The 16,510-nt window shown below is 36.7% G+C and overlaps 1 protein-coding gene across 4 annotated transcripts in view; it reads left to right on the top strand.

Moving 5' to 3' along the window:
* The window catches only part of FER (FER tyrosine kinase), a 156,173-nt gene that overhangs the window by 19,334 nt on the left and 120,329 nt on the right, over positions 1–16,510 (top strand). For all 4 annotated transcript variants that reach the window (XM_064641023.1, XM_064641024.1, XM_064641026.1 and 1 more), the window contains exons 4-5: positions 3,495–3,668; positions 5,958–6,057. In XM_064641023.1, coding sequence (XP_064497093.1) covers positions 3,495–3,668; positions 5,958–6,057 — 274 coding nt within the window. The remainder of the gene's footprint in view (positions 1–3,494; positions 3,669–5,957; positions 6,058–16,510) is intronic.

The raw sequence follows: 16,510 nt of genomic DNA, 5'->3' as shown, positions 1-16,510 counted from the left end.
AAATTGAGCTCTAGTCTTGGTTCGAAAATAATAACTGAACCAGAATCAATCCTGATTTTTGAAATTCAGTATTTTACATACCTGCCTTGAGCCTGCTACTTTGTTAAGTGTTTTGAAAATCGAGTATGCTATAGTAAGCTTTTCTTTCAAGACAGTTAAATAGGAACTATTGTTTACGTTATATAGAATTTGTGACAGAAATAGAAAAATACCAGGAAACCAAGTCAAAGCCTAGCATTCCAACTGTTATGCACACTGCAGCATGTGTTGTGAAAACAAAACATTAATTCAGGATGTTTCTCATAATTGTGAAGTTATTTTGTATCCAATTTGAAATAACTGCGTTGACTTTTTATGAAAGTAAGGCTCCTCCAAGTTACTAATTTTCGGATTTAGAGTAAGTCCAGTAAACATACTGATGAAGCACACTTCCTTCCCTCCTGACAAGAGAAAAAACTATTCTGTTTTAATGGTTTACACAATTCTTGGCCCTTGTGCTGTAGCAGTGGTTACACAGTCCCTTCAGCCTGGCGGGAATCCTGATCTTTCTGCAGGAAAACACCCTTTTTGAGTCAAGTTAAATTTTAGACAAAACTGTTTTTATAGTGGGCTTATGGGGCGGCTGCTTGACTACTAGCACTGGCGTAGCATGAGGAACAGGACTGCTCCTTGTGCAGCAGGATGATTTATACTGGATTAAAGTGACAGAGTGTCAACTCAGTGAGTTGAAAGCTGTGCTGATATAGCTGGGCTGCTTCAGCTGCCCCAAAAGTAGCACTGCACAGTGTTTATCTGTAACATTCTGTTGTTGCCTCCCTCTCCCACAATACTTCTTGCCTTGTCAGTTGAAATACTGCGTTTTTTCCCTTGTCTCTGTGTTTTGGTGGTATATCTGAAATGCTTGTTACCCAATTATGTTTCTTACACAGGGTTTGTTATAGATATTGCTATTGAAGTTGTGATGATTTCAGTAAATAAATATTAAAGCATTTTCATTAGCCTAAAATTGGCAGATGTCATGTATTTCCTTCAAGCTTTCTCCTGTTAGATCTCAAAGTTTTATATAGAATTGTTGGTGATATGACTCATCTTGCTATTGCTGCCCCAGTAGAATTGCTCTTAGTGCCCTTAGTGCTGCCCAAACTGTCTTGCAATTCTTTTAGGCAATGAAACATAGCAGATGAGGGCTGGAAGAGTAAAGGAGAATTGTCATCAGAGTATTTAGCATTATAAGGTGTAAACAACCCTTAGCCTTCATGTAGCTAGCTCAGTCTAGGATGATTCATGTTAGTGACACGGACACTTCCTATGAGCAAATAACTTTAGAAAAGCTGAAGGTCTCACTTTAGCCATGTTCTTTTTGGCTTGAAAAGAGGCCTGTGCGCAACATTTTGAAACTTTGTTTTGGACATAGGCACTCAAGTTGTTCAGCATTATTTGTCTTCCTTTTTTCTTTTTTTTTTTTTTTTTGTCTCTTAGGGAGATGCCATTTTCACTTTCTACATCTCTATATAACAGCAAAATTATTCATATACTACTGACAGATCTTCTGTGTGGGCTTGCCTTAAAATTTCACTGACACCTCAAATCTTAAAGTTGTGTAGTGACACATTGTCTTACTGGCTTCGTCAGTTAAAATGTCTGAATTATTGATTAATTTACTCATCCCATTCTAATTTAATTTGTTTTACTAGTTCAGGATACTTTTTCTCTCTTCCTGACATTTTACAGAATAAAAGTATGATACAAACATGATGGGACATAAATCTAGTAGCTTATATCTCCTAAGATGTAAAATACCTGTGTATTAAAGTTTTAGTATTATGTGGCATCAAAACCAAATACCAAGCTGTCCCAACAGCTCTTTTGTGTGTGTATATGTCTAAAAAATACTGTTAAACCAAACAATGTTGTATTTTATTGCATTTGATGGATTGTGGTTATTTTTTGTGGAAGGAAATGCTTTACCTTTTCTGCTGCCCCACTGAGCTGCTTTTCTGTCCCATAAAAATCTCAATTTTTGAAGCATTTTCATTTTTACTTTTCCCAGTTTAAAATAGTAAAATATAATCATACAAAGCACAGAAATCTGGCTTAACTGATATTTTCTCCTGGAAACATTGGTTTCATCTTTTCCTGATGGAAAGAGGGATGTAAAGAACAGGAAAGTTTTTAATGGAAAGGGAAGTTTTTGCTATGTTTCTGACTTACTAAGGCTCATTTGGTGAATTGTAAGCTGAGTACTGTTAAAAAATGCTTTTGCTGTGATTTTTCAGGGTGGATTAAAACAGTACATGTCTCATCAGTAATAAATCAACCTTAAAGAAAATGGAGGACTCTGACTACATTTTCACCTCTGAGAGCACTTTTGTGATCTCTTCTATAACTACAAGGCCCAGTCCTCTCAGACAGGTGTTTAATTATGTGTTTTTCCTCTGCAGCTTTGCAGTGTGGCTCCTCTGTCATTTGGAAAGTGTTCTGTAATGGAGAGGTGAAATGGTTTTCAGCCATCGCTGGGAAGCTTTAGGCTGTGATGTTTTACAACACCACAGTCTAGAGAGCTCTGTGCCAGTCTGTGAGATATTTACAAGCTAAAGGAAATGTTAAAGATGGTTCAATATAAAAGGGAGTTAGTTGTCTTTTGTTTAGTTCTCCGGAATCCAGTTTGCATTGCAGTATTTTCGTATGGAGATGGAAATATTATGTATATATCATTTTATATGGGATGTAAGGAAACAAATTAATTTTCCAAGGTTTTGATCTAAGGTTGATTTCTGTTTCAGCAAGATAAATGCTAGTAAAACTAGTATATTAGGCTTTTGTTTGAACTGAAGTTTAATTTCATGTTTGTGTTATCTGTAGATGTGTATCTGTATTCAGTCACATACAACACATTACTCTGGCCTGAAAACTGACTGACAGAGAGTCCAGTCCAAATAAGGGTACAGAAAGATGTTGGGTCACTGTAACAGATGAGTATTTTGTCTGTTTAGCACCTTGTATGTGGCACTGGCAGCCTGACTGATGCTGTCAGCTTCAAGAAGCAGCTGACATGATGGTATCCTCTTAAACCCTGACCACTCAAACGCATATTACTGTGAGGTATTTGGACAAGGGCAGAGAAGTCAGCTTGGGCAGAGTAACTGTGGCTGAGAAACAGGAGAACAAAGAACATGGGAACATGGTTGTCAGGGGTGTCAGGAATGTATTTAAAGAAAAAGGCTGTAATGCTTTCTTTGGTGTTCAGAAGTACTAGGACTGAAGGGTAAACATACAGTATGGTATTTTTGTCCCTGCTGCTTTTTTATGATTTTATGAGTAAGTTTGAGGCATGATTTTGCAGGAGGATCTCAAATGCATTTGGATAAGTTTAAGATTTTTTTTCCAAATTGTTTTAAAAAATGATATATCTTTTCCCACAGTTCATGTTAATTGTTTGATTAATTGTAAGCTGAAATAAGTAAATGCTTTTCTGTTCTGGCTTTTTTTAATAGTCTTGGCTGCTCGTGGTACAACAAACAGAACAACTGAGCAAAATAATGAAGACGCATGCAGAGGATCTTAATTCTGGGCCTTTGCATAGGCTTACAATGATGATCAAAGATAAGCAGCAAGTTAAGAAGAGTTTCGTGGGTGTTCACCAACAAATTGAAGCAGAGATGTACAAGGTATTTTATTCAGCTGTGCTTTATAAAATGATTTATGTGTGTTTAAAAAGTGATAAATTGAGAGTGGATTTTTTTAGATTTTTTGTTTTTGTTTGTGCTATGGTAAAAGTAGTAATGTGTGATATGTAGAATGCTTGGTTTAAATTTTAATAATTTCCCTACTTTTTTTTTCTCCTGCCTGCTGACGAGGCAGAGATTTCTTCTGTATAAATTTCTGTGGACAGATAGCACTGGAAATGCTCTTGTTCCAGTAGAGAATTATTCTGCATGATGCTTCTCTATTCCATCTCTCCTCTTTTTCTCATTCCACTCTTGACATTCCTGGAACCAGGGCACTGTAAACTTTGGTTAATGAGTGCTCTTTACAGTCCAGACTGTTTTGGGTGGTGACAGGATTCTAGTCCGTATTCTAAACTATAAATCAAGTATAAGCCAAACATCGAGGCTGCTGCTGAAGCTCTTCAGGGCCTTTTCCATGGCTTGTCAGTTGTTCTGCTTATGTTGAAAGCACTGTATCTACTCAGTAAAGCTGACAGAAATCACAGTTTCATTCAGATGCTCTGGGGGAAGTTTAGCTGCAAATGTCAAAAATCAGATTGATAGTGTGAAAGGTCTGCAGAGAGAAGGAAAAGCACTGTTTCTTCTTTCTTCCCAGAGAATTTGGGCTTTGGAGTGGCATAATTAAAATGTAACATGAGTAATGCAGCACAATTGACATGGACTGATGAGTATAAGATTCTTGGGCCATTTATAAGAAATTAAATCTGTGTTTAAACTAAACATATATTAAGTTAAATATATTTTCTGTAATAAGACTACTTCCATAAAATGCTGCAATTCTGACATCTTCCCCAGGTAGTGACTGTGGGGACTACATCTCTTTTGGTGCACGGTCAGTAGGCTGCCATTATCTAATAAAGTTTCCAAGCCAAATAATCCCTTGGTGCTACTTATGGATTGGTGGATCTGAAAATAGTCAGGATGGAAGAGGAGGGAAAAACTGGTAGAACACATTAGAAATAATAGAAGTTATAGAGAATTGCAGAAATAGAAAAAGAAATATAAGAAAGAGAGGCTGAATGGAGTAAGATTGTTGGAAACTCAGGTATACTTTTAAAAAAAACTATGCAAAATGGTTTTTCTTCTGTTAATAGGTTAAATTCTAATAAAGTCTCTAAAAAAACTGTCTTTTAAGTAAGGCTTTTCCAAACAATATAGTGCATATTGAGCACTCACTAAATGTTTATTTACGAACCGTATTGACTCTATTTAATTCTAGGCTGCATAGCCATGAAAATATTTTGGATCCTGATTAATAAGCTTGTGTTGTTTTTTTGGTTTGAGTTTTTTTGGGTTTGGTTTTATTTTTCCTTCCCTGATTTTCCCAAGAAACATTTGAATAGCATTCTGGTTAGATATGATATGTTCTCCCATTGTTAGCTGACATTGTTTATTCAAAGGTTTTGTGTACCTTGAGCACTTACAGAATGATTCCCTGAAATGCAAAATACTTCACATGTTCTGTGGTACTATTTTTACTTTTGTTATGCACAGAGGTATGCCTGTTGTTTCCCAGGACAGTATCCAAACTGTGTAAACATCAGTGTCTGTGTAGTTCCTATGTTTAGGATATGCTGGCAGAAAAAAGTGGTTAGGTGAAATTCGTATGTGTGATCCTTTCTTGTTCTAGACATCTCTACAGTGAGGAATCCTTTTGGGAAAATTCTTAAGGACAGTAAAACACTTGGTTTTCCTTTTTAAGGATTTAAGTTTTACAATTGATAGAGTGGTTCATGTGTAGTTGCTGTTCCTTAGTCTTTTGGTATGAAGTGTAATATCTAAAAATTCTTCTATTTTGCTCTTTTTTTTAGGTACTAAAGGGTATCCTTCCTATGCATAGGACCTGTTAATGTACTATGATTTGTTAAGCATCTTTTTGATGTTTTATTCTCTTGTAATTGAACTGGAATACTGTTTATGATTAGCTGGGTTTCCTAAACATATTTTTAATTACTCTGATGTGGATGGGGATCTCTGTTTCAGGCCTCTTATTTAATTCCATGCATTTAGTGATTTTGATTTTTCACTGTGTAATTTGCAACATGTAACTTGCACCGTGTAATTGCACCATGTGATATCCTATTAGTATTATGTCAAGCCAATGGAAAGTGGTAGCATCCTTATTTTGGATAATGAATCTTGTTAATTCTCCTTCACTAATGTTAAGAGTAATTTTGTATGTTAAGAATAAGTATTTTTAATGCTTTTTATATTTCTGTTTTCTTAAAGGTCACAAAGACAGAACTAGAGAAACTAAAATCTAGCTATAGACAACTAATAAAAGAAGTAAATTCTGCCAAAGAAAAGTATAAAGAAGCTGTGGCTAAAGGTATGACTTGAGTTAATTTTGTCTATTTATTAGTACCTTTTTTGAACCTGCTAAAACTCGTACAATCTAACAGGGTTGTTTTTTTATTTTGAGTAACTTGATTACAGTCAGTTCTTGTGAGTATAACAGATCAGACCTTTGCCAGCCTCATGTAAAAGAGGAAAATAAGTCATTTGCACACTGAGATTTTTTTTTTAGGGAATGATGTGTCCAATCTGCATGGACTTTAGTTCCTGTTGAATTGTGCTTGAATAATTAGATAAAGGAGGGCCTTTGTTCCATTATGTATTGAAATATTATGTATCCTTCTAAGATATTTTTTTCTTTAGTGAACATTAATTAAATGGCATTATATTTCCAAGATCCATCTTTAAGTTTTTGTATGACTGCCTGAATAACAGTTAATGTCCTTGGTTTGTTGTAGTGTAATTATAGTAACTATCACTGTGGAGAGAAAGACTGTTTCTTTCCAAATTTGTCTAAAATTTGGAGTGGTAGCTGATATGTGAATGTAATGACAGAACAGCAGGGGATAAGAGAAGTTATTTTAAGCACTGTTCAACTGCCTTTTCTTTTCTTTTACTGATATTCATATTCACTTAAAGATGTAAATGCATATTCAGCTGTTCATTTCATCCAGTTCCCTGTCTTCTACATGTAACTTTAATTTTGGTGCTTGGTTTATCCCCAGGTAACTAATTAACATGGGGATATATAGTATGTAAAATGGAAAATTTAATAGAGTGCACTGATATTAGTATGTTATTTTTATCCTGTCTTATTTTGTCTTCCTATTAAAAGTCTGGTCATTCTCCATTCCTGAAGCACCAGACTTTCCCACTGAAATAAAAGAGTGTTTTGGCTATCAGCAGCTGTGATGTTTTGATGTGGTTTTGATTAACTGAATTAATGTTTCTTTAGATAGACAGCAAACATAAACTATTTTTAAGACATGTCCTGTGGTTTTCTTTGACCTTGTCTTTCAGGCTTCCATTTAGTGTTTGTCTTATTATAATCCGTACCTAATTTCACTTCCCCTAAAATCTTAAGTGTAAATCTGTTTTGGCAAACACTGACATCCTTAAATATATTGCAGGTTTTTCTCCCAAAAGTTGCAGAATTGCTTCTCTCCTGTTAAATCCCAGGCCGTGTTCCTGTTTACAAATACTTATGTAGTTGATGAGCTACTACAGTTTGTGTATCAGCTGCAGGTTAGCTGAGCTGCTGGAATTTTTTTTTTAAGTTCTGGTGTTTTCATAGCGTTTCTGAGCTCTTATGTTGTCAGACTGTTTTGTGAAGTGAAAAGTTAAGGAAGTCCTAAAATTTAATGCTTCATTATTCCAGGCTATTCTTTATTCAGTAAGGAGTGCTTATTCGAATTATGTGCTATTAAGAAATACTACTTTTGTTAATATACAAACTGGTTCAATTTTTCAGGATTTCAAGAATTACTGGAAACAATGGAAGGAAAAATGCTTACCAGAACAGTGGGAGGGCATAACCAAGTATTGAAAATAAGCTGAAAAACATTTTGTTAAACAAAAAAAAATTAAAGTCTCTGGTCACCAGCTCTTGCAAAAATTGTGTTAAAATAACCAGTCCAGGTCCATTTGTGTAAAATGCTGTTCTCAAGAGAGTATGTTCCTCTGGAAAACCAACTCTCCAAGGCAGTGACTGGCCTTGCCTCTCTGTAGCTGATGGGGACAACTACTCCTTAGGACATATAGCTTTACCTTTACCCCTGGAGTTGTGCATGCTGAATTACCTGCAAATTCGTGCAGCACCTGTACGAGCTGGTGTGCAGGAGAAGAATGGAAGTCACACGAAGTAACGACTGAGAAGTGTCTCTATTTTGCAAGTTTAGTGATTTTGAAATTTAGTGACTTTTTTCCAGTTTGTTTTGGAATAGCGAAGCCATTTTCTAGTGAGAGGATGAGTTTACTAGAGTTGCTAGTGAAAGAGGTACAAGTGGTTTTTCACCTTGTGAAGAGAATTGCTTCCCTGTTTTCTAGCTGAGTTTTTAAAAGTGATGTAGGATTCTGGGCTAAATATACATGGCAGAGGATATTAACTGAAAAGGGTAAAGACTGGCAAAGTTTATTCAGTGGAAAGTAATGTTATGATTTTCTGCAGTCAGAAAATATTCTCAGGTGAACTTGAATTTCTCTGAGTTATACTTTCTACCAGCTGTGTGAACAATCACTTTGAATTAATGTGTTGACACCCTAAAGCAGGGTTACAGGTGTTTTCACTTTTTACTGAAAGCCTTATAAGAGAACCGTTGGAAAGAATAGTAAGTATTAAGGATTGAATAATGATACTGGTTGGTTACAGGTTTTATTTGTGTTAACACAATGGGTGAGGCAGCTGGTGGGAATTTTTGGATAGTTTTTTAGTCAGGAAAAGGGAACTGCTTTCTGAAGGATGCAGGAGCTTCATTATGGAAGACTTTGTGCTCTTGAGATCTGGAGAAAGATCAAAGTGTCTGAGATTCTGGCTCAGAAGATGCTCTAGGGAACCCTCTGCTAGAGCTGCTTCTGCTTGTGCACCAAAGGAAGCAGTGGGACAGTTGTGTTGCAGAGAGTGCACCACTGAGCCTTGGCTGCACTGCACTTTAGGCTGGAATGCACTGCCTTGTTGTGGGCACCAGTGCATGCTGTCTCCATATCAGAAGTGACTGATTTATCTTGTTTATTCTAGCCCTTACCCCATTTAGTCATGCGTAGCTGCTCCTTTCTGGACCAGTGAGTACCGTGGCAATCACAAATGCAGTCTGGTTGGTTTTTCTTGGGCATGGAAACTCCAGGTGTCAGGCAGTCTGGTTGGTGTTACTCATTTGGTTGATAGTGTTTTACTTTTTTTTCCCAGTTGTTCATTCTTCTGGTTTTTTCATGTATGATAAGAGAAAACAGGCTGAGAGGGGATAAAGTCAGCAAGCTGAACTAGTCCAGTGCCTCTTTAATGAGGCATACTTCAGTTTTTGGGACTCTATGGACAAATTGATTACAGTAGCCTCTGGATTAGAAAGCTTTGTTTAAAACTCCCACAAAATATGTATGGGGAATGCACAGAGCATGTTCCTGTACAGAATTGGGGCATTAGGCCATGTTGGAGTCATAGGGCATGCAGGGGTCATTGGAGCGAAATATAAGGTAAAAACTTATATTGTTTTTCTATAATAAAATGGACAGCCTTGTGAAATCTTTTGGGTCTGTGATAATGAGGAAAAAAAATTATGTAAGCATTGTACAATGTTCAATCCAAAATAACACTCTTAGAGTGTATACAAGTCTGAGTTTACGATGCTGTGCTAATCGATGATGCTGAGTAACAAGGTAATTAGAATGTGGCATGTTGATGTTGCTGCTGCAGAAAAACACATCGAGCCAAAATTTGTGCCAAAAGGAAAAGGCATTGTTTGGCTAAAGAAGTCACAAGGCTTCTGGAATAGTTTCATAAGTAAGAATGTTAAGAATACAAAATGGAGACTGTAGGAAAACTGCTAATATCAAGTGTGATATGCCATTACAGTTTGAATCTTTGGATCAGTAACTGCTTCCAGTTAAGTTTGCTGTTTGCAATTATTTTTGTTTCTGCAGAATTGTGTGTCTCTATTAAGTATAGTTCAGTGTGTGTCTATAGGACTTTTAGATGTTTTTGTCCTTGATTTTTTTGATTAAACACTACTTACTGCTATATAAATAAGGAAATGATGATTACATGAAATAATAAACAGTAATTTACTCTTTTCCTTACATCTTTTTAAAAAATTGGGAAGCATTAATTCTTAAAACTTAGCATCTATTTTTGTAGCTGATTTTGGTGTTAGATGTTTAAATGTGAAACAGTTGCTGCTATAGCAGTTAATATTGCAAGTTGGTATAGAGCCAGGGTAGATTTGGGAAGTTCATACTGAATTTTAATACAAAATAATCTTTAGGAAAAATTACAGTTTTCATGTAGATATATTTGTTACAGGTGTTTATTGTATTCTTATTTCTAGTTAATTACTGATTGAATGTAGAAACTATGTTGCAACATTCTTATGTGGCATAATGGATCTGAAGTAAATAGTAAAAGAAAAATGTATTGATTCTAGTGTATTTAATATCATAATTTCATTTTATGCTGCTACAGCAGCATACAAAATATTATACACTATTTCCCTAGGCTTGTGTTCCCTGACAACACTGTGATTTAGAGGAGAGCAGAAATATTAACAGTATACCAAGCACATTATACAGCATTCCATCTGCTGGAAGAATATTTTTCGGTCCCTGCAACTCCTGTGATTTAATACTTCAGAATTGATGTGGCTTCTGTGGTACATACTGAAGTTGCACAACAGCATAAGCTACAGCTATTATAAATAAGGGAGCTGTTAAAAAAGCTTTCATTAAATCAAATTATTGTCCTACTATTCTTTGTAATAGCCGAGTGGCCAGAAAATACTTATTAGGTGGCTGGTGCATTCATTCTGAGATAACTATAAAATTGTTATTATACAGCTACATTTTCAGCACTTGTAGCTGTTTCTACGATGAGGGAAACTCCTTGGGGGATATTTTTGAGCTTAGTTTTGACTGAAACTCTTACATTGTTAAGACAAAATGGTTGAACTGGCTGAACTGGTCTGTCTTATTCAAAGAGGTCAGCAGACTGCATGGATTTCAAATTAATGCTCTACTGTAAATGTTTCAACTCATATGCTACTGATACTTGGAAGGGGTAGGGCGGTTTTTTTCTGTGTAAAATAAAGCTTCTAGAGCAGGAAACCCTGGGGATGCAAAGAGATCTCATGGAGTGTGAGACCAGCTTGGGCACATTGTTTCCACTTAATATAGACATGCAGCCGCAGGATGTGCTCGCCTCAGTTCTCACAGACCAGCATTCATAGTTCTGAGAGAATTTACTAGAGGTGCTTAGTAGCTCAAACATCTGACAACAATTGAAAAGATTGCACATTCATTTTTGCTATTTTTATGCTATGTTTTTTTTTTTTATCCTAACATTAAGCTGATAACTTTGCTGAACTAATTCTTAACTTGGAAGTTTAGATCTGGTATTCTGTAAATGTGAACTCTTTAAGAACACATGAACAGTTTTTTTCCCATTTGGAAAGCATTTGTTATTTGAAGTCATTAATTTGTTAAGTAAGGGAAAATCTACCTGGAGGGCAGTCCTGCAGAAGGACATCTGGGGTGCTGGTGGACAGCAGGCTCTACACCAGTCAGCAGGAGGTCAAACCCCATCCTGGGGTGCATCAACCACAGCAGAGCCAGAGAGTCAACAGAAGGGATAATCCCACTGTATTTCGTGTTGGTGGGGCCTCACCTGGAGCACCAGAGAGCAGTTCTGGGCCCCACTATTTAAGAAGGACATGAGGGTTTTTGAATGTATCCAGAGGAGGGCAACTAAGCTGATAGAGGGGCTGGAAGGCATGTCCTGTGAGGAGAGGCTGAGGCCTCTGATTTGTCTGGCTTGGAGAAAAGGAGGCTGAAGGGTGACCTCATTGCTCTTTGCAGCTTCCTGAGAAGTGGAGAGGGCAGTTCTGATCTCTTCTCCCTGGGATCCAGTGGCAGGACACATGGGAATGGCTCAAAGCTGGGCCAAGAGAAGTTCAGACTTGCCATTAGGAAACATTTCTTTATTGAGAGTATGGTTGAACCCTGGAACAGGCTTTCTGGAACTTGAACAAACTATAAGGAAATGCTTTATAAAAAAATGGAGAAATTAAAGAGTTTCCTCCAAAAGCAGGAAGCAAAATTTTTTTTTCTCAAGAACTCACTGTAAGTTGTGTAACATAATCTTCAGTATTGGAAATCAGTTAATGTGAATATAAATAGTTTTATTGGCTTGATATATTAGGGTAGTCCTTTTTCTGTCATATCGAGGTTTTAAAACTATTTACTGTAATTTAAGTGCTTAGTCCATACTAAAATTCACTTAAGAGAAGGATCATGCTGGCGTCCCACTCGTATTTGCTCTGCTTTCAGCCTGAGGGATCAGTTGAGTCAAGCTTTAGAATTTTTTAATGTAAACATATTTTATTGTTTTAAAAAAATGTGTTGTTAAAAGAAGACCTATTTGAAAGCCATGGCTATCTCATTCATAAGTATAAAGAATGTGTTCAGTAGCATAATGTAAACAAATAATGTAATGCGGTATTCTTTTCCAGGCACAATTAAATAATGCTCTGTGAAAATACGTGTCTCCAAAGTTGAAGTAAATAAGGAAGTGACTGTATCATAAGTTTGTTATTGATAAACAAATTTGTGGAGACAGCAAAATACTGAGAAATTACTTCTGTTATTGGAAGTGCTGAGAAATATGTAGATGGAAAGGTAGATGCTGTTCTGGGAAATTATTTGAAGAACTGCAATCATAAACATTGGAAAATGTGTAGATCACTATATGCATTGACAGTTTTGTAGTTTAATGCTAGTAGTTACAGAAATAAAAGATTGCAAAGCAAACAAAAAAGAAAAGTTTTTTCTGTCTGAAACATTACTATATGCTGAAGATCTGTATACTTTGTCGAGGAGGATTGTCGCTTCCTTTGAAAAAAACAAAAAACAAAGAAGAAAAAACAGGCAAAAGCCCTGATTCTCCTCTCTTTCTTTTTTTCATTTTAAAATTTTCTGAAATCAAATACTGTGGTACACTAATAAGGTTATAATACAGAAAATTAAGAGAACTCTGAAGCCAAGCTTCGTAGCTTTTCATGGAATCTTGTTGTCCTCTCTTTAATCCTAACCCATAAGATTTCTGTCGCCCCTCATCCATCCCCAGGCAGAGCTCCATTCACTCCAGCTCCTCTCTCATGTAAAGGGCAGCTCCCTCTCCTTGTCTTCCTGGCCTGTCTTTCCCCAAGAGTCCGTAAATGTCCATTGCAAAGCTCCAGTCCTGCCTCCATAATCCCAACAATATCCTGGCCCTACAACTGTATACAGATAACTGACCCACCATGTTTATTCACCACACTGTGGTAATGCACAGGCACTTGAGTATCACCCCAGAACACTGAGGAGAGGGTTTGGGGGCTTTTTCTACAGTGGTGCCATGTAGGAACCTTCTTTCCCACCTGTACCTGCTGAAGGTGGCCCCATTCAAGCCCTGTTTCATGTTCTTTGTGATCCCTTCCCATCTTACCACACAATGCCCTTTCCTTAGTAGTCTCCTCCATTGTTCCCTCAGGACTGTGGGTCACCTTCTCCCTCCCGTGTCATTCCTAGCTTAAAGCCCTCCTAACAAGGGCTGTGTTACTGGCAAAATAGTTGTACCCTGCTTAGTAAAGTGCTTCCTATCTATGAAGCAGATGGTGCTCTACAAACAGGGTTCCATGGTTTCAGAACCAAAAACCATGTTGACAACACTGGTTCAGCAGCCCTTTGTGGGCCTCTACTGTCAGTACCCTCCATGCACTCTCTCCCTTCACTGTCAGGATTGAGGAGGACACAACCTGGGCTCCCATGCTCTTCATGGCTACCCCCAGAGCTCTGTAGTCACTTTTGGTACTGTATCATTGGTGCCCACATTTATTATGTCATTGCCTCTACTATTTTTCCCTATACTTACCCATACCTGGAAATTTGTGTGGATTTGCTTTTTGCACCTCCAGAACTACAGAATGAGTTAGTGAATTCTTGTCATATGTTCTAGTCCTCAGAGTTTCTCTGGAATTGTTAGTCATAGTTTTATTTATGTATAAAGATTTTCTTCCTTCCTGTTACTCATGTGTAGGTCTTCAGCTTGTCCTTCTAATTTTTATATTGTTTGTCTGTTTCACAGTTCTAGCTTATTTAAGGTTTCTTACTGTGTTTCCTTTGGAGGGATATAGCACTCTATTGTCATGTCAGGTGTGTTTTTGGTTCCTTTTGAAAGTAAATTAAATTAATCGTCAAAAAATGGACTTGTGTAGTAAAATGATATTCTTTGTTAGATGGATGTTATTGGACAGCATTCATTGTGCACTGAAGCCAAAAGGTCATGTTTCAATGCCAGGAGCTATAAATCTAGAAATTTAGTTCATCTGTTGTGAGCTAAGCTTTTGTGATGATCTCTATTGAATGTTTTATGAACACTTGGTCATTGCTTCTGAATTGCTGAAGGTCTAACCAGAAAAAATTGTAAGGGGGTAAAAACTCTTCAGTGTAATTATTTCTTTTAAATCCAAAATATGTATGAAAACTTTCTGTATTCGCAATATTTATTTTCTGTAGGACAGTTTCTTTGAGGCATTTGCACTGTGTATTGATGCTTATTTAAAAAAAGATGAAGTGAACATTATGAACTGAAGTTTTTCTCAGTTCATCTTAGTTGGTTGTCCCATCCAGATTTTGTTCTTCCATTCTAGGTGATTATTAGGCCACAAGAATCTAATAGAAATTGAAATACTAGAGTCTAGAATGATTTAAAAAGCATACTAGCCTTTTCTTTGTAAATGTAAAGCTTTCATAACTGAATTTTGCAAGCCTCCCAGTACTGTTTATGGCATGACATATTGTATACAGTTTCTTTTAACATAAAAGAGTTTTGTCAACAGCTGATGGCAGTAGAATTATAATTAGATCTATTTATGAAATTCATTATACAGATAAAGGAAACTGGATGTTTTCCTCAGTGCTAATTGACATGTAGAACAACTGTGTACTCTGCCTCAGAGTACACATATTGTAGCATATTGCTACTTTAAAAAATAAATTACGATATGGAAGTAATACTGTAACTATGTTCCCTCTATTAAATATAGGTCCAAGGCTCTGTTTTAAAGTTGAATGAATATGATAATTTGATGTATTTTGCAATTAGTTGAGGTGTTCTGCTGAGGAATAATGTACAGCAAAGTAATTTAGACCTTGAAACAGATGGTAAAATGGGATCATTTAGCTGTTAATGAGGTTTCTGAAAGGTACACAGTATTTTTAAGTCTTTAGTTATGTACTTGTGATAACTTCAGTGTAAATTTTCAGTTTAGTTTAACTGTTGAACGTGGTTTGTTGGAGTTCATGGGTCAGAAGCCTGTACTGACGGTACATTACATAATTTCACAAGTGCCGACTTTTGGTAAGCTGAAAGCAGATATGGGATGTATTTTAAACACATGCCACATACAAGTTGCAGGTTTAAGCTCTTGAACTATAACGTATGGAGGTAATTTTGGATTATTTAACCTAGGGCATGCTTGAGCAGGAATGGCCAAACACAGAATAAACCCAAGAAATAATGCAGCACTTTTCCCTCTGCTGCCACCTTGCCCCTCTCTCCTGATTCCCCTGGACAACGTGTCTCCCAGTGGAACGGCATGCAAAACTTGATGCTTTGACGTCCAATTGCTTTTCCTTTCCTCTTTCATCCAGTCCCAATACTGTAACTGCTACATGACCTTTTCCCCTCCAAACCCTCTTCAGTCACCTTCCGTTATTTCCCCATGTTCGATGTGCCTCTCCCTCTCCAGAAAGACCTTATAGTGTGTATGTTTTACTCTGAAGATGACCAGGGTGGCACTGTAGCCTACTGTATTTAGAAACGAGTGTGTATGATACTTCTGCATGATATTCTGAAATTCATTGGGGGGTTCTGCTCAGGAATAATGTATGTAGAGGAGGAATTTAGTCCTCAAGGCGGATGCAAAAATGGGATTGTGTGCCATCCCCTCACATTGCTGTGCAGGTGCCAGACGTGCATTTGGGGATATCTGACTTCTGGGATGTTATTCTGTTTGATAGATTATTTTTTTCCCTCTTCAAATGATCTAAATTTAATGTAGAAATAAATAGTGTGATTTTTAGTTTTGTTTTGAGGAAATAAAATTAATCTCCTCATGAAACATGACTTTTGATTGTTTGCTGAAGACAAAACCTGTTATGTCTTTCTAAAGTTTTAAGAGAGACTTGAGAATGTTATCTCTCCAAAACAGTTCTGCAGAAATTTTGAAAGTGAATTGTTTCATTCATACCAAAATGAAAAATACTTCTCTGGTGACAGCTCTGGAGATGTGTTTTGTCTCTGTTGTGCAGAGTAACTTAGATAAACTGTAGTGTAAGAAAACTGTTCCTTCCACATACAAAAATTAGGTCAGCTGTCAGATTGTTTTCAATTAAATGACAGATATAATATCCTTTTAAAGTGATTTTTGTTAATCCATGTTTGAAGTGTAGCTGACAGCAGTGAGGTAGCAAGTGTCTCGAGAGCCATACAAGGGTACAAACAGACAGAAATCTGCCTCAGCTTCATGGTAATTTGTTACCTAGGGAGTTCCTGAGTCAGAAGTGCTGCTGTAGTTCTTAGTACCTTTTCAGGATTTTTCTTTTTTTTTTTTTTTTGCATACATTTGTCCATTCACTATTAAACCGCAGTAAGTTTTTTGTGCTTATGATCACTTTTACCAAGATTGCATAGGTTAGCTACATCTACATGCTAGTTGAAGAAGAATGTTTTTAGCAAACTGCAT

Source organism: Pseudopipra pipra, chromosome Z (genome assembly GCF_036250125.1).
Source record: "Pseudopipra pipra isolate bDixPip1 chromosome Z, bDixPip1.hap1, whole genome shotgun sequence".
Lineage (NCBI taxonomy): Eukaryota > Metazoa > Chordata > Aves > Passeriformes > Pipridae > Pseudopipra > Pseudopipra pipra.
The sequence above is the reverse complement of the archived record's forward strand: the minus strand, read 5'-3'. Positions and strand labels throughout refer to the sequence as shown.